This window comes from Perca fluviatilis, chromosome 6 (genome assembly GCF_010015445.1).
Source record: "Perca fluviatilis chromosome 6, GENO_Pfluv_1.0, whole genome shotgun sequence".
NCBI lineage: Eukaryota > Metazoa > Chordata > Actinopteri > Perciformes > Percidae > Perca > Perca fluviatilis.
Genome location: NC_053117.1, coordinates 33,911,708 through 33,938,331, shown reverse-complemented (window position 1 = coordinate 33,938,331; position 26,624 = coordinate 33,911,708). Strand labels below are relative to the sequence as shown.

At 40.1% G+C, this 26,624-nt stretch overlaps 1 protein-coding gene across 1 annotated transcript in view; it reads left to right on the top strand.

The window, feature by feature from the left end:
- fras1 (Fraser extracellular matrix complex subunit 1) overlaps positions 1 to 26,624 on the top strand; it is a 266,280-nt gene that overhangs the window by 207,549 nt on the left and 32,107 nt on the right. The window contains 12 exon segments of the mRNA XM_039804033.1: positions 1,446 to 1,577; positions 1,913 to 2,041; positions 3,286 to 3,533; positions 4,364 to 4,515; positions 6,545 to 6,707; positions 8,677 to 8,809; positions 12,759 to 12,949; positions 14,289 to 14,445; positions 19,451 to 19,714; positions 20,023 to 20,211; positions 21,214 to 21,333; positions 22,407 to 22,586. Coding sequence (XP_039659967.1) covers positions 1,446 to 1,577; positions 1,913 to 2,041; positions 3,286 to 3,533; positions 4,364 to 4,515; positions 6,545 to 6,707; positions 8,677 to 8,809; positions 12,759 to 12,949; positions 14,289 to 14,445; positions 19,451 to 19,714; positions 20,023 to 20,211; positions 21,214 to 21,333; positions 22,407 to 22,586 — 2,058 coding nt within the window.

Below are 26,624 nucleotides of genomic sequence, written 5' to 3'. Positions count from 1 at the left end.
CGAGTGTTTAGGAGTGTTCAGGGATGTCACTAAACTGCTTTTCCCTTTAGTGAAGACCTTGAGGCGCTCACACAAAACACACACACGCACACACACACACACACACACACAACACGATCCAAGCTTCACTTTTCTCTTTAAAAGGAAACTAAGTAAAAGATGACTTTTGTTGCCGGCCAGCAGAAAGTGCAACAGCCGTTATCGAGAGTGAGTTACGGCTCTGTGGCACAAAAGATAAAAGTATATTTACTCAAGTCCTTCTGAAATGTAATTTTCCCTTGCGGGTTCAATAAAGTATGTCTTAATCTTAATCTTAGGTACTTAACTTGAGTATTTAAATTATGTGCAAGGTTATATTTCTCCACTACTGTACACTTGAGAGAGAAATATTGTACTGAAATTTGTTGTCAATTTATCAGCAAAGTTCTGGCAATATTCAAGTTGGAAACTTTCCATTGGAATTTATGGGAATAACCTGAATAAAATGAAATACACAGATAGAAACAACCCTTCCCCAAACCATAAGCAGAGATAATCGTAAACCCTTCTAATAGAAATAAAACAAATCAACACTTTAATTAAGTTGAACTTTAATTAAATGATTTGACTCATTTAACATGTATTGAACTTTCATTGAACAAAAAAAAACAAAAAACATTTCCCTCCTGTGTATTTTACCCCCTAGTAAGTTCACTATACGATTCTTATATTGGAATTGTGAAAAAATATGATTTTTCCAAAAATTCACAACTTTGAAGGGACACTTCCGTATTTTTTATCTGGGCCCTATTTTTAATAAATACCCTAGATTCCCTTTAACTTCCCTTCATAAATTTAGGGATATTGAACGACCCTTTGCAACCCTATATTCACAGCCCTACACTACATTAATGGCTACTTCTGGATACTGTTTTGCTCTGTCAATCTTAATCTATCTTTTTGATATCCAAATGTGATAATTGGCTCGCTGTACTTTCTTGGTTCATTAAATTTGTCTTGTGTAGAAGTGACAAATGCAGCCAAAAAACATTGAAAACATTTGGTGAGTGTGTAACGGTTTTCCACCTGAATCCCTGATAAATTGTTTCAGCGGTTTGGTTAACTGATTCTTTGAGATTTTTAATTACAACTCCTGTCATCCTGTTTTTTTCCTTTCTTTCTTTCTTTATCTTATTAATGATCGTATTAATAATCTTGTGTTTAGTGATTCGTCTTGAGGAAGCTGATGAGGTTCTTTTTTTACTCCCAGTTTTACTCTCATAAAATATTCCTCAGTAAATGATCTAGGCAGATAATTAGCATCTGAGGTGTGTGTGTTTGTTTCAAAAAGCGTTTTCTTATTTGATTAATTTCCTTATTCTTGTGTGTGTTTCTCTGCCTTTTGTCTGCGTGTTTTGTGTGTACACTTTTTAAATTGTTTTCTGTGTCCTGTATGTGTGTCTCAGTGTCGGACGGTGAACACACCACTCCTGAGTTGGACTTTGCCGTCCTGCTGCTGTCGAACCATCAGCAGCCGCCAGTGTTTCAGGTCCTGGACCCGCTGCTGGAGGTCAGCCTGGGAGGACAGGCCTCCATTGGTAAGAGAAGAATAGACACACACACACTTCCAAAAAGACAGCCTGTGGTGAAGCGGTCCAGTAAGTTATGAAGTGGTCTGTGTGAGGTAATGAGCTCTGAAGTACAACCCTGTTGAGCAACAATACTGGAGAAAGAGCTTTGTGTGTGTGAGTGTGCAGCCTGGTACAGACAGTACATTTTCTCCTTCTCCTACTTAATCTCTCTTAACGCTCCTTTTCCCGTGTGTGTGTGTGTGTGTGTGTGTGTGTGTGTGTGTGTGTGTGTGTGTGTGTGTGTGTGTGTGTGTGTGTGTGTGTGTGTGTGTGTGTGTGTGTGTGTGTGTGTGTGTGTGTAGGCGGTCAGCAGCTGGCAGTGAGCGACGCTGACACGGCTCCCGATGAGTTGGAGTTTGAGCTGGTTGAGGGTCCAGTCCACGGAGAGCTGGTTAAGACCGATGGCAACACACACACCAGCATGAGCAACGGTGAGATAATACACACACAAATTTTGATGCTTCGATCGAAGGAGCCTGACTCGACTGCCAATCTCACAGTCAAATCTTGGCAGAGGCATTATATAGCAAGGATCATGCCGTTTTTGGGGATGCTCAAGTCGGACTTTACATATAACTACCTGTTTTCTCCCAATAAGTTATTATACAGCATATTATGATATAAATATCAACATATAATGCTGTCAATAAAAATGTGCAAAGAAAGAAGCTTTTAATAAATCTTTTTAAAGAGCGTGAATAAATCCAACATGACAGATTTAAGTTTCACTTTTCCATTATCCGTGCCCGAGGTGCATCTTGGCAGCAGGGATTTAAATCTTTAACTGAAAAAGTCTGGGAAAAGAAAATCTAAAGTGTGGGTGCACTTTGAAATAGTAAAAGATGATCCAAAGTAAGAAGCAAGTTGTGTGCCACCGCCCAATACAGGAGCACAGCCCAACGGCACGATCCGTTCGCCCCAATAATGACCACATCCTGCCCCTCATCAGACCAGCAAGCCGCGGCGATATATGCAACGTTTGCGTTTGTGGCAGAAAAACGTTATGACAAGAGGATTGTAAAAGAAGTATAGACCGTGCGCAGCAGCAGTCAGATTTTTGCTCTGTGCGCGCCGCTTCTCGTCACTGGGGGAGTGTGCCAGCTGCTGACTGCTTGAGTGACTCGCACGCGGTCCTAAGCTCTTTCAATTAATCTTCTCCACCCCTGCAACACTTATACAATAAGAAGCTGCAGAGTGTAATTACAAGGGGTGCAAAATTTGATTGGACGAATCGTGCTATGTTACTGGTTACTGGTTGCACGGCGTTCGGCGTTCGACTGGTCGTGACTGTTTTCCCCGAGATGGCGCCCGCATGTATACGTGAACGGTACTGTCTTTATAATCTATCTTTTTAATAAACTGTCTGTACACTTACAACGTTCTCAATGCTTAGGTTTACATGTAGGGACCCTCATTATGCTACCGTGGAAGGGTGGTGCTATTTTGAGCCTTGTTAGTGGTATAGAAATAGCGATTTCTTTTTACTTTCCCCGTGCCCCGACGACTAGCTTTATAAGCTAATTAGTGGTTTGCGCTAAAACTGGTCACATGAGATTAGCATGAAAACATCCCAGAGAACAGTCGACTCTGTACACACGTGTTATTAACCCCTAGGTTCATTTTGCGCCGGATTTCTCCTCTAATGTCTCCATTCACACCTTCTCCATCCGTTCAGGTGACATCTTCACCTTCAGCGACATCACTCGTAACGTTCTGCTCTACCGACACGCCGGCCTCACCACCCAGGACGACACCATCACCTTCTCTGTAAGCGACGGCATCTCCATGGCGACCACAGTGGTGACGGTTGCGGTGCTGGGCGCCGGGGGCAACGGGCCCCAACGTGACCCGGCAGCCACTCTGTCGCTGGAAGTGGGCGAGAAAAGCAGCACCGTGATCAGGCGCTCACACCTGGCTTATACTGTGAGTTAAACGGAGATGAGTGACGGCTATAACTGAGATAGTAGTGTTTTCTTTTGGTTTGAAGATGAGAGAATGTGTTTTTCTTCAACACATTGAGTCATTCAAGCTGCTGTTTCAGGTTTTGTTTTGGAGAAAAATGCTAGTGAAACCGAGCACGCTTGGCATTAGACACCAGTAGATATAAAGTTTGTTTTTCAAGGTCCCATGGCATGAAAATTTCACTTTATGAGGTTTTTTAACATTAATATGCATTCCCCCATCCTGCCTATGATCCCCCAGCGTCCCCATATGTGTTTGTGTTTTACGTCGTGTGAATGTTTAAATGAACTGCTACCTCCTCTGTCAGCTCTAGCCACTGAAGAGAAATAAGCGGAGAAATCAGGCCAAATACAAAAGCTGGTCAGTCTGACGTGGTGTTGCCTGAGCTCATTACTATTCATGAGCTCGCCCAGTTGCGCTGGGTAAAGGATGCTGATAGCCAGGCTCTCATTGGCTAGCTGTTAGACAATCAGAGTCAAGCAGCTTAGCTCGTTGAATATTAATGAGAACTGGCACAAATCGAGCTGAGTCTTCCTGCAGGCTTTCTATACCACGCTAGAATGGCTTGAAACAAGGTAACCAAGGCATTTTTTACCACAAAACATGTTACAGAGTCCATGGTAGAACTTCAGACATTACCACAAAGTAATGAAATACGTGTGGCAGCCAGGGCACCTTTTAATTAAGCAAGTGGATCATGTTATGCTCCTTATGCAGAGCAAAGGCAGAATCATTTCATGATAGGAAAGTTCTTTAAACTTGTAGTTGTGATGGTGTTTTGGCTCTCACAGGACAGCACGTCCCCAGACGACCAGATTCAGATCCAGTTGGTGTCGGTGCCGATGTACGGCATCCTGACCAGGAGCCAGTCTCAGCAGGAGCACCAGGAGCTGAGGGAGTACTCCTCCTTCACCATGGAGGACATCAGCAAGCACAGGATCAGGTCGGAGGGAATACGGGCAGTACTGGTCCTTTGAGCAAATGTTGGAGGGTTTAAGCAGTGGTGGAATGTAACTAAGTACATTTACTAAGAAAAGACTCAAGTACAAAGTACCTCAAAGTTGTACTTAAGTACAGTACTTGAGTCTTTTCTTTTCATGCCTCTTTCTACTTCTACTCCGCTACATTTCAGAGAGAAATATTCTAATTTTTACTCAACTTCATTAATCTGACAGCTTTATTTACTAGTTACTTTACAAATAAAGATTTTTGCACACAAAACACATGTAGTTTATAAAATACGATGTTTTATTACAAAATAAACTACCCAATAATATATAGGCCTACAAGTCCAGCTGAAATGATTAGACCATTAAACACTTTGACAGAACTGTTTCTAATATGTGAGGATTTTTCTGCATTGAGTACTTTTACTTGTAATACTTTAAGTACATTTTCCTGATGATACTTACATACTTTTACTTAAGTAACATTTTCAATGCAGGACTTATACTTGTAACAGAGTATTTTTTACAGTGATGGTATTAGTACTTTTACTTAAGTAAAGGATCTGAATACTTCTTCCACCACTGGGTTTAAGGCACTGTAGACAATGTAGAATGAATTAATGTTACCTGAAGAGTTCATCAAACCAAAACCAAATATAAAGTCCGGAAGAGTTTTATGATTTCCACCAAGGTTAGACCGATGTATTTTTTTTGTTTATTTTGGTACTTCATGATCACACCTTGGAGAGTGTTTTTGTTAAAAAAAATCTGTGACCAGAGAAATCATTCCAATGTGATTTGGAAGTTTTATACTCAACTTCAAAGGCAAGAGTTTCTAAAACTTATAATGAAAAGCGCCAAAAAAGAATATCCTTGGATCAGCGCAGGGTTTTAGTTTCCCATGATGGTTTAAATGCTACTTCAGAGGCTTATAAAAACAGAACATCAGCATAAAATATGCAGCTATTAACAAAAAATGACTTTCAAAAACCCTTCATTGTTTCCTGAAGCAGTGTTATATAAGCAATGAAGGTTCATAAGGGTTTATGGGAGAGAAGAGACTGAATTAGCCCCTTTTTAGCTCTTCATTTTAAAAAAAAAAATGCTCAGAGAGTTCTGTTAACAGCTCCCCCATGATGACAACTTTTTTAGATTGAAGTCGAGAGCAGGAAATAGTGATATGCTTTTGGTTTGCTGTAGCAATGACAGAATTTGTGAGCCTTTAATAAAGAGGCTGTTCTAAAAGTTTGGTGTTGATTCCACTCTGTGAGAGATAAAAAAAAAAGAGCTTTAAGGGTTCTTCACTCTGCAGTCGTAGACGTGATATATTTCTGTGATTGCAGCTTGAGTCGGTGGGGATCATGTTCCCCTCAGCATCACAGCAGAGGAATGGTAATGGCTTTGCCGTTGTCCTTCAATCTAACATTTTTCCTCATCAGACGAGAGCTCTGCAAACATTAACGTTACCAAAAGCCAGTAAAAAAAATAATTTAGTATCCTCAGTGACTCAGCCTGTTGGCGTAAGCAATGCCAGTTAGCATCACTCTGATATTACCTGTGAGAGGTGCTAAGGCCCCATATGAGAGGAAAGATGAAATATAAATATTCACATTCTGCTTCATTTCCGTAATGCAGGACCTGATTAGCTTTAGCGCAGGGCGAACCTCCGTGGGGCCAATCTTCAAATCGCCTGTATTAGTTATGTCTCTGTGGTGTTGGCTCGTACAAACAAGAGCCGGGAATTGTTTTATGAGAATTAAAAAGGATTAGAGAAGAGTATACCAGTATGGATTTCAATTTTATTAGTGCTTTGCAGAGATTAGCAGCTGCATCGTTGTGGGAGTGCTAATGCAAAAGCTTTTCCAAGTCCCCTTATGAGTCCAGGATTAGACACACAAACAGATATTTACGTATTCATTAAAAGATAATTATTGTATCAAACAAATTAGTTACGAAACAACATGCACTCCATTTAACAATTCTCTTTTTTTAGACAACAAATCTAACCGATATCCCCATCTGCAGGTACATCACTTCCCTAGAGACAGGCAGCCAGCCAGTTACCGACATCTTCCACTTTGTCGTTTATGACGGAGACAACAATCGCCTCGACAACCAGATGTGCACCATCACCATCACCTCCATGCCCAGACAGCCGCCGGTAGTCACAGTCCGCAGCGGCATCAAGGTAGTGACACACTTGTATGCAGTACAGAAACGCACACAAGCACAAAAAGCCTACAACACTCTCACAGGCCCAATTCTAAAATCATCCAAATATATAAACAATTACAATATTATGGCTGGTACAGTACATAATTAACGAGACAAACGAAGCAGAGGAAACCATTGCACACATGTTGTCCCTCAGATCAGACCAACCCTGTTAGTGTAAAATGTAACTAAGTACATTTACTTAAGTACTGTGCACATTGGAGGTGCTTGTACTTTACTTATTTTTTTCCTGCCTATTTCTACTTCTACTCAGATCAGTCGATTGATCAATAAGCCGGTTGACAGAAAATAAACTGGCAACTATTTTGATAATAGTTTATCAAAATTTTTCTTCCAAAAAATTGAAGATTTGCTGCTTTTCCTTTTTAGTAATGTTAATAATTGTATGTATGTATTAGTAATAATGTTGAGGTTTGGGCTCTGGGGAATTGTAAAGCCATTTCTCACTATTTTCACTATTTTTACAAACCAAACAGTCACAGCGGACATTTTTTAATACTTTTAAGTACATGTTCCTGATTGAAAAACTTTTACTTTAATAGACATTTCACTGCAGAGCTTTAACCTGTAACAGAGTATTGTTACAGTGTGCTATCAGTACTTTTACTGAAAGATCTGAATAGTTCCTCGATCACTTGTTAGTAAATATCTCTGTGCTAAAGGGTTTCTTTTTTTAGATGTATCTTTAAGTGAACACGCATCTTATGAAGGTGAACATAAAAATGCATCCTCTTAGTTTGAGATGGACTGGGGGTTTGATGCATAAGATACAAGTGTTAATCTTCAAAGTTGAATATTGGGACTTTTCTTTCCTACATGCTCATCAAATATCCATCGGTAACGTATCATCCTCGTCCTCCATCGTTGCATTATTTGCCTTTGGCAGTTTAAAATGCGAAATATGTCTTGAAGGGAAAAATAATGCACTCGTTGCATGTTAGTTGGGAGGTGTTTTATTTTTGTAGTCGTAGACAGAGAAGAGAGAAAAAATGTCCTTTTAACTGTCTCAAAATACAGCACAGTAGTACTTCTCCAGTGGTGCAGTACACCTGTTAAATGTTTTGGGAAACTAAAAAGAACATTGTATAGGTGGAAGAAACTCTACAAACCTTTTTTGCCGTTTAAACTTCCTCTTAGGATTTGGAAAAAAGTCTCAGATTTAGTTTTATCATTTCTGTGTGGCAAAAAAAAGTCTTAACAGTAAAGTCAGAAGTTGAGGTATTCAACAGAAAAATCAATAATAGCAGATACGTTATATTGGATTTTTCAGAATCCAAAAACATTTTCGGAGTTAATTTATATATGTGTTGTCTGATTCTGTAGTTTTAACATGCAAAAGTCACTATGTGAATCAGCACTATGTATAAAATGGGACTAAATGTTTAATAAGCATCAGTTACAATTATTGAAACATGTTAACAAAAACCTTTTCATTGGATCCTTTTTTGCTGGTTATTGATTCACTTGTTGGACCCGTTATTTCAAAGGCCATTCTTGTGGTAAATACCTTGTATTTAGCCCAGTCTGTCTGTGCTGTATCTTCCTGATCACTCTGTTTCACGGATTTTGAATGAAACTATGTCATCAGTACATGAAGTCATCATTCAGTCTTTATTCAATCTGTGTGCTGTGTTACTGTTACAGTTGCAACTAGCTAATGTGTAAAAAAAAAAAAAAAAAAAACATTTAGAGAGAGTTAAGTTTTCAAAGTAATTTTTTCTGAGGAGGTAGGGAAAATAAAATCTCTAACATGTCTTCTAATATCCAAATGTCTGATTATTCAGAGCCCAACCTTTATTTCTGTTACGAAAAACTAACCCTACAACCTGTCTACAACATTGTCGATCCAAAAATGATCCGTAGAGCAAAAAACATTTGGACCAATCAACCAAAAGGACTTATTTTAGTATTTTGTTGTTAAGGTCCAGGCAGGCGGCCGAGTGCAGCTGTCTACCAATCACATCATAGTGTCGGACTTGGACACGCCCAGGAAGGACCTGCTGGTTTGGCTCGTCAGTCGTCCAAAGTACGGCTTCATCGAAAACACCAATAAAGGTGAGACCTTCGTGTGTGTGTGTGTGTGTGTGTGTGTGTATGCTGTGAGGTTCACAGTTTTAGAGTACAGACATTGTTTCTTTCCTTCTCCGTGAGGCTACAAATCAGAACATGAACAGACGAAACATTCTGTACACACGAGCACAGGTGACATAGTGTTACTTTTCTGTGGATGCATACAGTCACACTTACCTTACCCCGAGTCATTTCCACATTTCTATTAATGTCACACTCATACGCACACAATCCGGGGTTCAATTCCTAGCGGTGCCGCTACCATCTGTCACAGCTTAATTATGTTGTGGATTAGCACCACTAGATAGCCGGCTACAGATGGAGCCATTGTTGAAGTCCCAATGTTGACTGCATGCTTGCTCAACCACCACTGTACCTTCTTCTTTCCCTCAGAGGATGTGTTTTGAAAAATGAAAAAGGTGAGATGAGTTGAAAAGTAACTGATCCCCACTGGGAAAATGTATAATTGTACTGTAAGAGCAGAATGGAAGTCAAAACCAAATAAAAGACTTGGATACAAACAGAAATGGTAAAAAGTACTCAAGATGTTTGTAGTAAAGTAATATTATGGATAATATGTAATCTCATATGTAAATGATTAATAATTTTACAGAATGTATTTGGAGTTTCATGATTCACATATACAGTAAAGTCAACCATATAGCTATGCACAGGATGTATAAATACAAAACTGCACTGTTAACCATCCACATTTCTGAAGTATGAGGATCACATGAAGAAAATACTGCATAACAATAACACAAAAAGGTTAGAAGATGCTTTGAATTAAAGGGGCACTACTAAAATGCTATTGAATTGCATCATGGGAAATGCGTGTTTGGGGCTTGACCTTCACTTGAGACTTATGTTGGTTCCAGTCAAAGTCGGAGGTAATTTCCCATTGTACTTTTTGTGGTAGAATTGCCTGGAATGCAACATAAACGTCAGTATATCTCAAGCTCTGTTCACCTGCTAGCTTTTCTCCCAAGCTTTCAGCTGCATCTCTCATTGGTCGTTTCATCATCACATGACCTAAAGTAAGATATTATCACTTGACCGAAGTTTGATGTCCTGATTACGTGATGATGACTGAACCAACTCCATGGCAACTGAGCAAACTCCATTGGCTCATGAAGGCTGTGAGATGCATTTGAAAGCCCTGGAAGAAGTTAGTAAGTAGACATGAAGTTAAAACACCCTTTTTGAAGTGTACGACGCCCCCTCCAGCAGCAGAAGATAACCATATTGAGTTTATATGTAAAGCAGCACTTTTCATTTTTCAACAGATGTGAAGCCATATTAATACAAATGAGGCTCTGCCAAATGACATGCAAGAAAGAGTTGTCTGCACATGTAATAAAGGATAAATGCATGGAGTCCGATATTTATATTGTCTGCCGAAGTAGATAAGCAGCTGGCTCCAGTCTTCACTCTCCATATCCTTGATGGCTGCTGGAGCAGGGGGACAGTCGTTGGTATTCAGCAGAGTCGGTCGGCAGAGTGAGGTGACTGGATTACTGCTGTAACCGGGGCACAGGGGAGGCTAGCCGGTGTCACCGTCTATGTGTTGCCTTTTTCCCTCTGCAAAACCAACACAGGTTGTGTGTTGATGTGCAGTTGCACAGGAAACACAACAGGCATTCAGCCACATGTTGATGTTCTGCATTTGTATGATTACATTACAGAACAAAATCTAGAATAGAATACACACATATATACATTTTCTGTATTTATATGCACAACAGCGTCTAGCAAAACATTAGCATTTACATTTGTGTGCTTAGCAGAGAAACAGGCACACATAGCGTACAGGGATGCACAAAAGACATTCTCTAAAAATACGCATTTTAATTTTAAAAGCTGGTGCAGAAGTATTTAAACATGCAAACACATATAACTGCATTTTTTAAATAATAGACGGAGGTTAGCAGTGTTAGTTGGTCCATTAATCTGCCCCTTACTTCAGTCCATACTAGTGAGACACCTGGACACCAACAGGCCAGATTTACTTTAAGTCAGCTGTGGATATTCATGGTCCCCATGATGAGCACTGACGTGTTTGGTCAAGTCAAAATACATAAAAAAAATATATATATATATATGCTTTACAAGCTGCAACATATGCGACACAGATCAGAGAACAGCCTCAGGAGCAGCTAGTGGGGCTTTAAACGTTTTTTATTAAATTATCTATCACTCATTCATTCATTAATTTCATTTCAACACAATAATTAACACATTTTGCAGTACATTCATTCATGATTGTTGTTATTTTTTTATTGAATTTGGTAACACCGTCGGCTGGAGACCATAATGAAGTTACTCAGCAAAATATGATTTAATATATTCAATATAAATGTTTTCAGTAAATGATTCCTTTACAGCAACCGTAAGCTTAAAAGTCAGAAATATTTAAAGGTGTGAAAAGCAGTAATTAGATATGTTTTTTTTATTGTGAAATGACATAATTCTTTGATTAATATTACAGCATGCTCCCTATGATCTTAACTTAACACATCTGGGCTTCATGTCCCTGAACAATTTCCATTTCCATTTCCTCTACTCATATATAGTTTCACAACTTGGGAACAATCTGAGATAGATGCCAGCAGTGTGCCTTCTCGTTTTCCATTCTGAAATCAGCCGATAACCTGTTTGAGAACGGATCAAAAAAATGTCCCCATTTCTCTGGTGGCTGCAGGTGATTTCCCATCCTGATCAGATATCAGAGTTCAGATAGGAGACTCCCTTCCCTCACCTTATAACAGCGAGATGATGGAGATGTGATGTGATTTACAAACATCAGCTATTCTCTGCATAGCCCTGACTCAGCTCACTACGGAGTCATCCATCTTCTGTGACAATGACGCTCACACTTTGTCTCAAACTTCAGAGATTTCAAGGTTGATTTTTGTACATTCACTACGACTCTCCTTCAATGCCATGAAGTGCCAGAATTGAAAGGAACTTTGAAAGTGTCTCGGTGCAGCTATCCTGCATCCAAACTGCCAGACAGTTGTGACTAAAGGGAAATAAAAAGGCTGTTTGTGGAAAAGTGACCAGGTTTGCTGTCATCCCAGCTGTCAGATGTTATAAGTGATGGCCCGGTAACTGGTCGCCTGAGAGCCACATGAGTTTTGTGTTACTCTACGGTAAATGTTGCCGTGTACAAAGTGCGACTGTTATGAGACTGCGGTGACTGTAAAGTCTCAGCTGTAGATGTGCATGAATGGAGAGTTTCATAATAAGCAGTGAAAAAGTGACAGAACTTGTGTAAAAATAGTGCTTTTTATGGTAAAACAAGAAATAAAAGTAACAGTTTCTTAAAATAGCATGGACTCAAGATAAGTGAACGGGGTTCTAATTTTTTGGGGCATTTATTTATTTTTATTTGTAGTTTATTTAAATGGGGACAGATACAAAAAAGCATAGATTATTACAGAAATAACAATCCGATGCCTGTATCACAGTGTTTGTAGCCAAGGCTAATTCGCAACACCAGTCCCTAGGAGGGCTTTTAACAGTTCAAATAATAGAAGAAGTCAAATTTTTACAATGAATACAATAAAATGTTCAAAAAAAAAAAGTGTAGTAAATAAACACATTAACTTGGACTCGCACAGATGCACACCTCACAAACACACAGCTATATATTTCATATGGCATGATCACACTGCTGCTGCTGTATTAACCATGCTTTTAAAAAATGTTTAAAGGTGGCATTTTAGGCCTTTATTTGTATAGGACAGCTGAAGACATGAAGGGGGAGAGAGTGAGTGAGGGGAAATGACATGCAGCAAAGGGCCGCAGGTTGGAGTCAAACCCGCGGCCGCTGCATCGAGGACTATATGGGCGCGCGCTCTACAAGGTGAGCTACCCAGGCGTCCGGGGTTCAGATTTCTAATGACTGTCTTTCTATTGTCCCGTCCATTAGGAGGCTCAGTTGGCGGCTCGCGGGTCATCACCCCCGATGTGCCTTTCTCTGTGGAGGACCTTACGTCTGACCACATCTTCTACGTACAAGACAGCTCGCACAAAGCTCCGGCTGAACAGGACGCCTTCAGCTTTTACATCAGCGACGGGCACAGCCAGACAGAGGCTTTCAATGTCGAAATTGACATCCAGGTAAATGGTTTCTTTTCTAACAGGAAGAAAACTCTTAATTTAGGCAATTTCATGACATTTCCTCCTGCACCTCCATCAGTCCCAATTATCACCATGAACCTCCTCCCGTGTTACATAAATTATTCATTGACACTCTGGAATCCCATTATCGTGTTTTCAGTAAAAGTGAGAGCTAAAATTAGAGATTATTAGATGGAGGTCTGGAGTTGTTGGTGAAAGTTATAAAAGCAAATAATTCACCCTTAAATGTTTTTAAATTCCTTAAACATTTGCTTTTGTCCTTTACTGTATTCTGGAAATTAGATGAACTACATCTGTCGATCATTTCTTGTGATCATTTTTACTTATTATCATGACAACTTTTCACCCTGAGGACCAAAACACACTGACTATTACAGCTGCTCTGTGTCATCAGGAAAAGTTTGAGCTGTTTAAGTTTAGTTGGGACTTTACAGCTTCACACACCAGTAATGTAAAAATGGACCAAACCACTATTCTTAATCTGCATGTGACATCAGCTAAAAAAAAATGTAAACAGCTCTGTCCTCAGACTGTCAGCCTAAACACACTCAGCGTCCAAATCAATCACTTAAGCCTGTCTTGAGTTGAATTGATGAGGCTGTCAGTAAGCGGTTAAGTATGTGTGTGTGTCTGTGTGTGTGTGCGTGCGTATGCGTGTGTGTGTGTGTGTGTGTGTGTGTGTGTGTTTGCACGTGAGCTGTATGCATGCTGTAAGAATTGGTGTGTTTGTGTATGTAGAGGTGGTAGTATAGAGCAGTGGTTCCCAACCTTTTTTCATTGGCACCCCCCCTACTTATGTCTAAGAAAAGCTGAGCCACCCCCCCCCCCCCCAAAATCGAAGTTGAGGTGACTCTTGAGAGTTATCAGCATTTTTACGTTTCTCCGCCATGTTTCATTCATAAAATAGTGATGCCGTGGCGGCAGGAAAGACGAGGATGATAGCAGCTAGCAGCTGACCTGATGACAGCAAGGGTCCCAGGTTAAGAGGTCCTGGAGGTTTGGCCTACTAAGTAGCCTGCCTACAATTTTAAGCGAGAACAAAAATATATAGTTTTCCATACAGACTTTTGTATACAATATATATTCTATATATTTGTTTAACATGTGCAAATATATTTTTTTTTACCTTAAACCAGATAAAGACTTGCGCACCCCCTGTGATCTTTGCCGCCCCCCCTAAGGGGTACCCGGACCCCAGGTTGGGAACCACTGGTATAGAGTGTGTTTATATACAAACTGACTTCATGCTAGTCAATCCATTTGATTGCAGGAATCTGGGAGTATTATCTTATGAAGTGTTTTATTTCTCCTCTCTAAGCAGAGTAAAGAGGACAGAGAGCCTGTGGTGGCGGTCAGCAGCATCCACGTGGAGGAAAACTCTGGAGTCGTCATCACTAACTCGTCTCTCAGCGTCCACGACCAGGACACACCGGAGAACGAGATCCTCTTCACCATTGTCAGGAAGCCTTCCTACGGTGAGCACTGACATAAACATGCTACTGTGTATAGGCTTACACTCAGTTATTAGGTCTATCTAGCTAAAAAAGAATGCAGTCCAATGCAACAACCCTGTAATACAGTAAATCCTACCTTCATTATGCTGAGAGGAGCTTTGACTATTTAGGGCCCTATTTTAACGATCTAAGCGCACGGTGTGAAGCGCATGGCGCAGGTGCGTTTAGGGCGTGTCCAAATCCACTTTCGCTAGTTTGATGTAGGAAAGAAGGGTCAGTGTGCTGGGCGCATTGGTTCAAAACGGTTGTACTTAGTGTCTTCATTAATTCATAAGTGTGTTTTGGGCGTAACATGCAATAAACCAATCAGATTGTCATCTCCCATTCCCTTTAAAAGCCAGGTGCGTTTGTAGCTTGGCGCATTGCTATTATGATGCCGGATTTGCACCGTAATATTTTTATTTGTAATATTTTTGTGTGTGTGTGTGTGTGTGTAACAAGAATAGTGTGCGCACGCTGTGCATAAGCCTAGGTGCATTTTACTAATTTTCTATTGACCAGGTGTTTGTTGGTCAATGGCGCGATCGCTTCTCGCTGCCTCAAGAAAGCAATACGCCAAGAATTCACCTGAACACACCTCCCTGTAAGACCAGCATGCCCATGGGCGCAGGTGCATTTGCTATTTAAACGACGCGGGCGCTGGACGCTGGAAATTGACAAGTTCAACAAAATATTAGAAACACCTTTCAGTACGATGCAGTACATTTCAAAATAACCATAACCTTGAATCAACAAAAATGGAACATTAAAACGTTCATGAAGGGAGGATTTATGCCACGGCTGTTGTATGATACTGCAATAGTTTTAGCTTGCTGTTCCTGATGATGGAAATTAGCTGCTAGCTCCCTCTGGTGGAATTTCTTTTAATTGTGCGATGTCCCTGCAAAAATAAACAATAAAATAAAAATGAAATAAAACATTGTACACTGCAGAAGTCACAATTCTTCACTAGATTCTGAGCGCGACTTTAGCTCCACATCCTGGATGAAAGTGTTCATCAAACTTCAGGTTTTGGTCTCTTTTAATGCTAAAGTTCGAAGAAAAATCTGGTAATTTATCAATCTACTACTAAACTGGTTCCACTTCTTGATGAGAAGACTGGTTCTTTTAAGTAACCCGGTTCGTGCCGTACACCCCCCACTAGAGAACAGACTTGTGAACGTCTCTCTTGGCTCACCTACACCTACAAGCAGTATCAAAACTTCTCCAGTCAAACGATATGGCAGCATTGCTCAGTCTGTAGGGAGTTGGGTTGGGAGCCGGTTCAAGTCACCATACGGACCAAAGTATGGTGGTGGACTGGTAGCTAGAGAAGTGCCAGTTCACCTCCTTTGTTGACAGCTTTAGCCCCCACACTCTGACATCTCTCCATTAGTGCATATATACTGTACTGAGCATGTGTGAGTGTATTCCAGGCCTGTGCGTAATGTTAAAATTAATAAAGTATAAATTATTATTATTATTATTATAATATCTGCATTTGATCCATTTTGTACCCAGATCTATAAAAAAATGATTATCTGTATGGCTTTGCTTACAGCCAAACACCTCAAGCATTCTTTGATTTATTGTGACGTGTTATTGGCCCAGCACCACAGCAGCTACAACCCATACATCTGTTGTGTGGTGTAGTCCAGCGCAGTGTATTTAACAGAGCCGGCAGTTCAGTGTGCCGAGATGCTACAAAAACGTTAGAAAGTATGACTTTTACTACAGGCCTGTGGCGTCTGATAAAAACAAATGCATGAAATGCGGAAGGTTCATGATTTCAAACAAAGTACAAATGGCATTGGCATCCCTTTAAGTGTACAGGGCTAATTTTGTAATTTTTTCAAACGTGACCCAGCCCTACACTGTAGGCATTTACATTTACACGTATGTTGTCTTTTATTTAATCATGTTGCTTTAAGATGAAAGTCTATTTTTCAAGAGGCAGCATAGAAGTAAAACATTCACTGAAAGACAAGGACATGTCCTTTCAAATGCTTTTAATTGTCATTCGCCCATAAGATGCATACATTTATGTATTTTAGTGTTTAAACCAACCATTAAGCAGTAATTATGATGCCATAAGTAAATTTAATGGACCTACAGAGGTGTTTCAAAAGCAGATTATCATGTATATTTAAATACATACAGACGTAGCATATTTACTGCAGGTAAACATTGGAAATTATGCATATATACTCACACACATACTCCTATTCACAACACGTATACTATCAGATATTCCACACACACACACACACACAGCACAAACTAATAAACAGCCCAGCAGAGAGTTATGCTGAGGGGTATCCAACATGTTGATAGTAAATTGTTCTGAACTTGAAAGAGATTAACGCACACACAGACAGACACAGACACACACACACACACACACACACACACACACACACACACACACTTGTAAACACATTACTCTCACTTCCGACACCTAAACAGTTTAAAAGAAGACAAACACACCGTTGATCAGCTGCAGTGCAGCACACTGACTGCAGCCATTTCTCACACACTCGCTGCACACAGCACAATGACACACACTCAAATCAACTGACCTCCAAACACTCTGTTTTCCTGACGTCCCCTCACCATCCCAAATTGAGTTTTCTCTCCTGCCTGACAAAACCTGGTAGACTAAAAGAAATTCATTTTTTCTGGACAAAAATACTCAGCAATATTTTATCTTACCCAATTTTAGCAAAGTTTACAGAATCAGGAAAAATTCAATGAAGAAAGTGAAAAGCAATAAGTGATTTGTCATGCTGGAATAATGTCAAATGAGAGACAAAAAAATGCAAAAAATGTTAATGCTAAATTTGTATTAAAGGAAAATATCAATCCCATAACGAGTCAATTAGATTATGTTTTGTTTAAGATGTAGGATACTGACTTTAATAAAGACAGCCAACCAGTTTTTATGGATACTTGTCTCATATAAAAAAAAGAAGAAGAAGAAGACAGGCAGTGCAGAATAAATTACCTCACATATTTATGAATATTTTTGGAAAGCATTCCCTCTTCAAGTTTCAGCTCATGTCAGCAGAGAAAGTTTTAATTGTTTCACATTGTGAATATAATTAGACAGGAATCTAGTTAGGAGCCAGTTTAATAGAAATTCAATGTTTACTTGTTTTACAGAGTGTAATGCCTATAATCAATGTGATCAATTCAATACTTTTATTAATCTATGACAGAGAGAAAAACATTTTGATTTTTATGTCAGCTAATGTCCAATTTTGTTTCTTGCCTAAACGTACAATATGTCATTTTCTGTCGCTATGGGGTTTCTCAATCAAAACAATAACAAAAGCCATCGACAGGCAATCAAATGTAATGTACCGTTAGCTTAAATAAGATGACAGATTTGTCTGGGTTTGAACATTTTTGGAAACATTTGGGATAATGTAAGTACACAACTTATCAAAATACTTGTTGTTTGACATTTAAAGGTGAAAAGTTACATATTATATCTAAGTGAAATTGTTTAATTTCATGGAATCCATTTTTTATAACCAGTAGGAAGAGGACTGGGATCCAGTTTCAAATGTTTGACCATGTCACGATCAAGAGCCTCTGTCCATGAAAATCCCTGCTTTTTATTTTAAACTCGTCTAATCTGCATGTTTTTATCATCTGGTGAAGATGAAGATAAATTCCAGCTCACAAAACACCTCTACGCACCTCTAGCTAAACATTATTAAAAAATGTTCACAACAATATGAAATTACTGAATTTTCAGTCTTGATGACAGCGCTCAAAAAGCCAGTTCAGCAGATGACCCTCATGGATTATTCCACCCAAAAATTTGGTACTGGCTGGGTGTTTTTTTGATTTTCAATAAATTATGAATCCACTATTAGATACTGTATATGAATAAATATAATAGTGATAGAAACTACAATAACAAGGAACTGTACAGTATGTACAATGAATTTCATAACATATGTCCACATTACAGAGAGCACAGAGTTTGTTTTTCAACTGTAAAATGTCCTGATAAGAACACATCTTGGTAAGAATTCTGTAATAACAAAAATGTATGGGATCCTTATTAGGAGCTTTTCAGGTACCAATACAAATCTGTCAGAGTATCGAACCATGACACAAAATCACACTGAAAGCTTGCGTGGAATGCTTGTTTAGATTTATGTGTTTGTGTTAAAAGCAAATATCAGTGGAGGTGACCTGGTGGCCGAGGGGTTAATGTGTTCGGTTTCCTCTGTCACTATCTAATAATTCATTGCGCAATAGATTGTCATCTGCTCTTTTGTTGTTTTTACTTTTAACTACCAGCCTCAAATATATAAGTCAATATTTAAAAGAATGAAAATATTTTGAAAATGTATGTGTGTAAAGGAGAGAGAGAGAGTGTGTGTGTGTGTGTGTGTGTGTGTGTGTGTGTTCTTGTTTAACTATATTCGTATGGTCCAGTATACTTGTGGGGTCCTGACAGCTTTGTGGGGCCAAAATGCTGGACCCCACAATGTTAAAGGGCTGTTTGAGGGTTAAGACTTGGTTTTAGTATTAGGGATAGAATTAGGTTATGGTTAGGGTTAGAGTAAGGGTTAAGGTTAGGCATTTAGTTGTAATGGTTAAGGTTAGGGTAAGGGGCTAGGGAATGCATTATGTCAATGACGGGTCCCCATAAAGATAGTGCCACAAACCTGTGTGTGTGTGTGTGTGTCCTCTCATTATGCTCCAGGATTTAGGCTCAAATCCCATTTAAATCTGGGCTTTGATTTGAGGAAGCAGTGTAATTTAGTGGAATCTAAAAAGTCTCATTAGTTAGTACAAAGACCTTTCTTAACTTTCATGTACTGCATGAAAAAAATCCAATGTCCTCCGTTTAACTGAGATAATCACGGTGCTGAACCAGATACAGTGTGAGGTGCTGCTTTATTCAGCTACCACACACTTATACCCTCTTCAAAATCAGAGCTTCATTAATCTCTCATTCCCTCAGGTAAAGTCCGCAGACGGCAGTTTTACTCTCAGCCGCTGGAGAACGGCCGGGTCCTCACGCAGGGATCTACCTTCACCTACCAGGACGTCCTCGACCAGTTGCTGGTCTACACACCTGAAACAGTCAGCGGGGGTGCCGACGAAATGGGTTTCACGCTCACCGACGGCATCTATACGTACACGGGCCGCCTGGAGTTCACCATGGACGTCAGGAAGAGTGAAGGACCCAGAATGACCGTCAACAGAGGCCTGCAGCTCCCAGCAGGTGGGGGGGGAGGAAGGAGGGTCCCATTAGCACTTTATGTTGATACAAGGTCTCAGCAGAGTTATAAAAAAGTGTGAGAAAAGTCTTAAATTAAGCATTCAAAGGGAGATAAAGACAAATTCAATTTAAAATCCTGGTCCTTATTTTTAGAGACCTGCACGGTCGAGTTGTATTTGTTGTATTGTATTGCATTTTATTGTGAAGCACTTTGCGATTTTTATCTGTGAAAGGTGCACTACAAATAAACTTTACTTACTTATTTACTTACTTACTTACTTAATTACACTGGGTTCTCTGGATTATTTCAGGATCTTCGTCTAAAATCACAGAGCAGAATCTGAAGGGTACAGACATCGACTCAGACAGCCTGAAGCTCAGGTACGTCCTGACCAAAGACCCTCCGGCCGGAAAACTTCAGCTCAACAAGAGCGAACGAGTGGAGAAGATTTCTGTCAAAGGTCCCGTTCAGAGCTTCACTCAGGAGGACGTCAACAAAGGTTTTTCTATTTTTGTGGTCCTCTGTGTTTCTCCCAGTTTTAAGCTCCACGCTCGTCCCTGTTCTATTTGTACAGACGTAACCATAACAGAAGTCTTTCTTTTTATTTTGTGTAATTCTGCTGAAGTCTTTGCTTTATCCACGAGAAATATAGTCAGCAAGTGTTTTGTTGTTATTGTTGAAGTGACGAGAAATTTTCTGACAGAGAGTCAGTTGAGAAGCAATAGATATTTGCTTTAAACGTATACAACTTGGAATTCTACAGCGTGGTGGTCAAGAAAACAAATCCCAGCATTCTTAGTTTAGTAATTGATTTTCTCAAATTTGACTTCTAAACCTCCTGTGATGAAAACTGTGATTTGGCACATTTATATCAAAGTTTGAAAGATCACAGCAAATCACTCCGCCCAAGTAGCAGTGCTTCACCTTCTGAGAATATAGTTCCCAGTATGTATACGGTTAGAAGATGGCTGTGTCTCATGTGACCTGGTTATTTGTACACGCTGTGACTATACAAATCACAACATGTAAATAGAAAAATGTTGGCATTATTTTGTCACTTATTGGGAGCAGTAGGCTAGATGGAGCCGGTTACCTCCAGAATCTGTGCTAAGCTAGGCTAGCAGTGGGTGAATCAGACAGAGTTACGACACGCACGGAGATGAGAAGGGTATGTATGGACCTATCTGACTCTGGGGGATACGGTGAATAAGATAAAGTTCCAGTAAGTCGCCGTGTTCCTTTAAAGAGACAGTTCATGGCTGATATCTCCAACGATGGGCAACTCACACCGAAACAATCTAGATTGATAAATAAGAGAAAGAAAAAAAAAACTGTCTACGGGATATTGCTTGCTAATTCAAAGGTGAAAAAAAAAGATTCTTGGAGAGATTGTTAATTATTGAAATGCTGTCATTTTTTCCCCTAGCAGTCAGTGTTAAAGTATGCATGGAGCTGAAACACAACAGTAACTTAACACTGTGTGCGTGTCTCTGTCTTGCAGGCCTGCTGCAGTACAGCCACGAGAAAGGAGAGAAGGGAGGCAGCCTGTCTTTCAAGTTCAACCTGCTTGATTCCGAGGGCAACAAACTGATCGACCAGTCCTTCTTCATCAGTGTGCTCGGTAGGGTTTCCTCCATCCCCTGTTACCTGCAGCAATCAAATAGGCTGAAGTGTTCCTTCATTTGGTGAAGAGAGAAGAAGGCAATTACAATAGATTTATCCCTTTGTCCTGCATGCTTGCTAATGTGGCACAGAACCTTGGACACATCCTGAATATGAATTGTGTAGAGCCACTGTTAGCTGTTGAAAATTGGTATAGATAAATACTTTTTTTCTAAATACTTATATATTTTTAGAAAATGTCAGGACAGAATAAGTTCATGCAAATTTCGTCCACTGTATCATCAAACTTCGGTGTCTCTCAGTCAGCTGGATAGTTTCTTGTCGCTTGTGACAGCTAAAAACACCCAAACTTTATTTTTCCATTCACTTCCTTCTGTGGACTCAGCCAAACTGTTGCAGTGGTTCAGCAGTTAAAATCCAGACTTCTCATGCAGCTACTGGAGACTGAAGGATTGGCTGTCCCTCACGGTTCAACAGCGTCCTGATTCGCTCATATCTTTCCCAGCTCACGTTTTATCTTGTTCTTTATTATTCCTGCACTTTTTCCACTTTTTCTCTCTTCTGCTCTCTCAGATGTGACTACAGTGAAGCTCTCTGTTCATATCTCTTTCTACCACAATGCCCTTTGATTACTTCTCTGCCCTTCTCTCAATCTTTTCTCATCCGTTTGTCCAAATCTCTTAAACCTATATCACTCTTTCACACCTCCTGATGTGCCTAACTCCCTTTTTTTTCTCCGTCGCCCAACTTTTTCTGGTTTTGTACTTGTTGTGTCATTTCTCCAGGACCATAACACACCCCTCTGCTCCTCCAATCTTCTCTCCTCTCCAAATAAGTCTGTTTCTTTCCCTTCCGCTGCTTCAGTCCATATTTTTCACATTGTACCAGCATGAAAAATCGGCTCTGAATTGTTTTATCTCCTTTTGGATGAATTGTTTTCATAAACTCGGGAAAGGCCACCATGCTTTTACTAATAAATCTTTGCCTGGAGGGTTTCTTTTTCTTTCCTTTCATGATTTTCCTCCGCTCCTCTTCTTCCATGACTAATCTTCTTCTTCTTCTCCCCCCCAGAGGACCGTCTACCTCCCTCTGTGGTGGTGAACAAAGGCCTGGTGCTTGATGAAAACTCAATGAAGAAGCTGACCACGCTGCAGCTGTCGGCCAGCGACCAGGACAGCGAACCGGGCGAGCTCATCTACCGCATCACCAAACAGATGAGCCTGGGTCACCTGGAGCACGCCATCAGCCCAGGTACCGACAGGATCTGTGTTTCTGGTTTTGGAACTCAAAGTTAACTATTTATTAGGTCATCCCTATGATGGAGCATATTATTATGCCTATAACAGGTGACTATCTGTCAAATCTGAGTTTTCTGTTGCACAACTAAAACAACCTTTGAACGTACACATGTTCCACCAAAACAAGTTCCTTACCAAGGCTATTTTGCCGAGGCACCGTTGTTCCACCAGCGCACCACCCTAGGCAATTGTGATTGGTTTAAAGAAATGCCAATAAACCAGAGCACGTTTTTCTCCTATCCCAGAATGTTGTGTGTACTAGCCAGACCTTCCTCCGCAGCGCTGTGGAGGAAGGTCTGGCAATTACCATGTACAGTAATTGAAAAGACATCTCCATACCATTATTTGAGGTGCAGAAAAATAAACTAGCTGTCTATGTCTGTCAAGCGCCACCAGCCTCCAAACTCCATTTGGCAGAGTTTGAGTTCTGGCAACTGTAAAAAAGGTATCTAATTTGTGAAACATATCTTTATACAAGTAATGACATTAGTTCCACTGCTACACATTGTTAATGCATGTAAAGGCTAGTAGGTGTAGAATTTTAAAATGTCGTACTTTGGCGCCCCCCAAGAGGCTAGTAGTTTATCTTAGTAAAATATGAAATTCAATGAAATTGCGCTGTACTCTTGCATTTAGTCTACTTTACTGGTTGCCACAGTAAGATCCCAAGATAGATTCTGGGAAGGGGTATAGGGTTTGAGGAGGTCTGATAAGTACTGGGGGGGCGAGGCCATGGAATGATCTGTAGGTGAGGAGGAGGATTTTGTGTGAAATACAGGACTTGATCGGGATCCAGTGAAGGTGAATGAGGGTGGGGTTGATGTGCTGCCAGGGCTTGGTGTGGGTGAGAAATAACATTTATACTGGCAGTGAGTATTTGAATGAAATGCTTGAATGAAAACTGCACGAACACATCTAATAAGCTCAAGGGCAACATTATTATGTACCCACAGTAAAGGCCTAATAGAGTTGTGTACTGTATATTGAGTAAAATGTATCTCTCTTACTTAATCCACTGATAATGCTACAGCATGCATTATTTAAGAGCATAAGAGAAAATATTTTTTATTTTTTTGGAGTTGTATTACTGTTGAATACAAATATGAATGTTAATGTTATTTCTAAGGCTTTCAGAAAATGAATGCTCACAACACATTGTGTGTGTGTGTCTGTGTGTGTGTGTGTGTGTGTGTGTGTGTGTGTGTGTGTGTGTGTGTGTGTGTGTGTGTGTGTGTGTGTGTGTGCGTGCGCGGGAGGGAGGGGAGTAGAAAAATACTCATAACATTAATTCATATAGAGAAAGATTTATTCTAGCTTTGATAACTACACACACGCATGCGCACACACACACAAACACACACACACACACACACACACACACAAAATTCCCTTTCAGTATATTCCAAAACTCTTGAAATACAACAACCTTTTATGTGCATATTTCTTCAGCACTATCAAAATCAGTTTTTTTTTACACGGGGAAATTAAAAAATGTTCAGAGTATGTCACCTTAAACTGTGTTTATGCAAGAAAAAAAACATGAAAACAAACAAAATGATGCATCTTCCAACCACAAAGAGGTGATTATTCGCTTCTGTGCTATTGAACAATCCTGTCCCCAGCTGAATGGATTCCACACATCGCTGAACGCTCTCGCAGCATGCTAATTAGCTAGATGTTAACACACTCTCTGATCTTCGAGCTTCAGCTCACCTCAGAGCCACAGAGCAACTCTGGATAATTACCGCTATAGCCATTCAGCCAGACCGTCATTCCATGCTAACACGCACAGCTAGCTCCCTGCTCCAGCGGGATAGCTTGTCAGCCTACAAGGAATGTCAAGGTAACAGCACGGAGAGATGAATGCCCACGTTCAAAGCAGAAGTCTTCAAAAGGCTTATTAACTTACTAAGGTTATGACACCCCTCTCTAGCGTTTGTCAAAAAGACACCTGCCGCACAAATCAATGATGACTGTAACTCACTGCCTCAACTCAAATTCCTCTTATGTTTACTGCAACTTCTGTTAGAGACAACTCTGGGGGGGTAAGGTTTTAGGCTCAGACTTTCATAAAGGTACAAAAGAGTAGAGAGCACAGATGCACATGCCAGGGGAAAGATGAAGTGCAGCCTTTCATGAATTTTCTGTCAGGACTTCAGTGTTCCTGCAGCAGTTCAGCAGTGGCATTTTCCTGCCACGTCACTCCTAAGAGACTGTTGTCAGCGGCTCCACCAATCAGAAGTAATGAAGAATTGCTTTCAGTGCTTTCAAAAGGAAGTATACACAGTCAGAGGTAGTCTCGCATTGCCTCCACAGAGCTGTGGAGGAGGGTCTGGCTAGTCCACACGGCATTCCGGGATGGGAGAAAAATGTGCTCTGGTTTATTGGCATTTCTTTAAACCAATCACAGTTGCCAGACAGAGCCCCCGTGCTGCTGCAAAATAGCCTCTGGAAGGAACTTGTTTTGGTGGAACGTGTGTACGTTCAAAGGTTGTTTTAGTCATGCAACACAAAACTCAGATTGGACAGGTAGTCTAGCAGTTAACCATAGTCCTCAGAAATCCACCGGAGTTTAAAATGCTAACACCAAGAAAGAGGAAGGTGACGGACATCCAGCAGCACCAGAGCAATCCTGGAAGTGGAACAACGTGGATATAGACTAAGTCAGAGGCAACTAGAGCAATTACATTCGTTTTGCTGGCTGTATAGAAGTCCAGGCATTTGGATAGCTTATCTTCAAATGTCATTTTGTATGTGGTCATGAAGGAAGGAAAAAAAGAACAATTTAAATCAGTGTCAAAAAAACCATCATGCCAATTGGTTCTGCAAGGTTCGCTGACTAGAATACAAAAGAAACTGTGGCTTCTTGGCTCCACTCACAGAACTTTAAATAATTGACAAGGAGTCCCTCCTGACCAGCTCTGCTCTGGGTTATCAATTATGTCCCAATGGCATACTACATACTGAAGATGCACAGTGTATACCATATGTTAATATTTATAATGTACTTTCTTTTGTAGTTTGTATACAGAAATCCACGTACTTTTACCATTTAATACCAACAGGAAACTGTACGATACCAGCGCCATCAGACATCAATCCAGCTGAGACTTTTAAATGTCACTGCCAATTATATCACACATAGAAAGCATACTGGTTGTTCGATTTGTGTGAAATTAAATTGTACAGCTCTAAAACTATTGACCTGCCTCCTCCCTATTGAGCATGGTACTGTTTTTTCTTTCTCTAATCTTTTTTTTCTATTAAGTATTGAAGATACACATTTTTCATCCTTTTGTGATGCTCATATCATAGAATTAAATCAGAGTTGCACAGTCTGTGTTTATACTTCTGGAAACCAACCTCTTCCCTGCTATTTTCTGTCAAGACAAATGGAAAATACATTTCCATTTAATATGATGGGGCAAATAAGCAGGTATTTTCATCTCTGACTGAGAATATTGCCTCTGTCTCCCTGTGTGCCTGTCCTGATTACGATGATGTATAACCTTCCAGCTGGGGAATAGATGACACAAGCTAGGAGGACCACAGACTTCAGCGTGTTTCACTTTGTCAAAAGTTGACGTGAAGAAGATTAATGTTGAAAAACGCTCATTTTCCATTTCCTTAAGCCCCCTTTATATTATTTGACCTGCCTCATTGTTAATGTTTTTTTATTTTTTGAAAAATTCCTCCCATCTGCAAAGGAAAATAACCTTTCAACCATCCCATCTGCTGAGGGAAATAACTTTGCCGTGAAGTTATTACCTTCACATCAAAGCCACTGGTGGCATGAGAGGTCCATTTATAGATGATTGACTATCCCTTCATACAATGACAAGCCTGTAACAAACAGCGACAGCCTAATTTAAAATATTTAAATATCAGTTAATGGTAAAATGCTGTTAGCTGTGAATTATAGGACTCACATGCTCTCATATCCAGGCATAAATACTTTTCTACACCCATCTGGTATTAATAAAGCAATTTA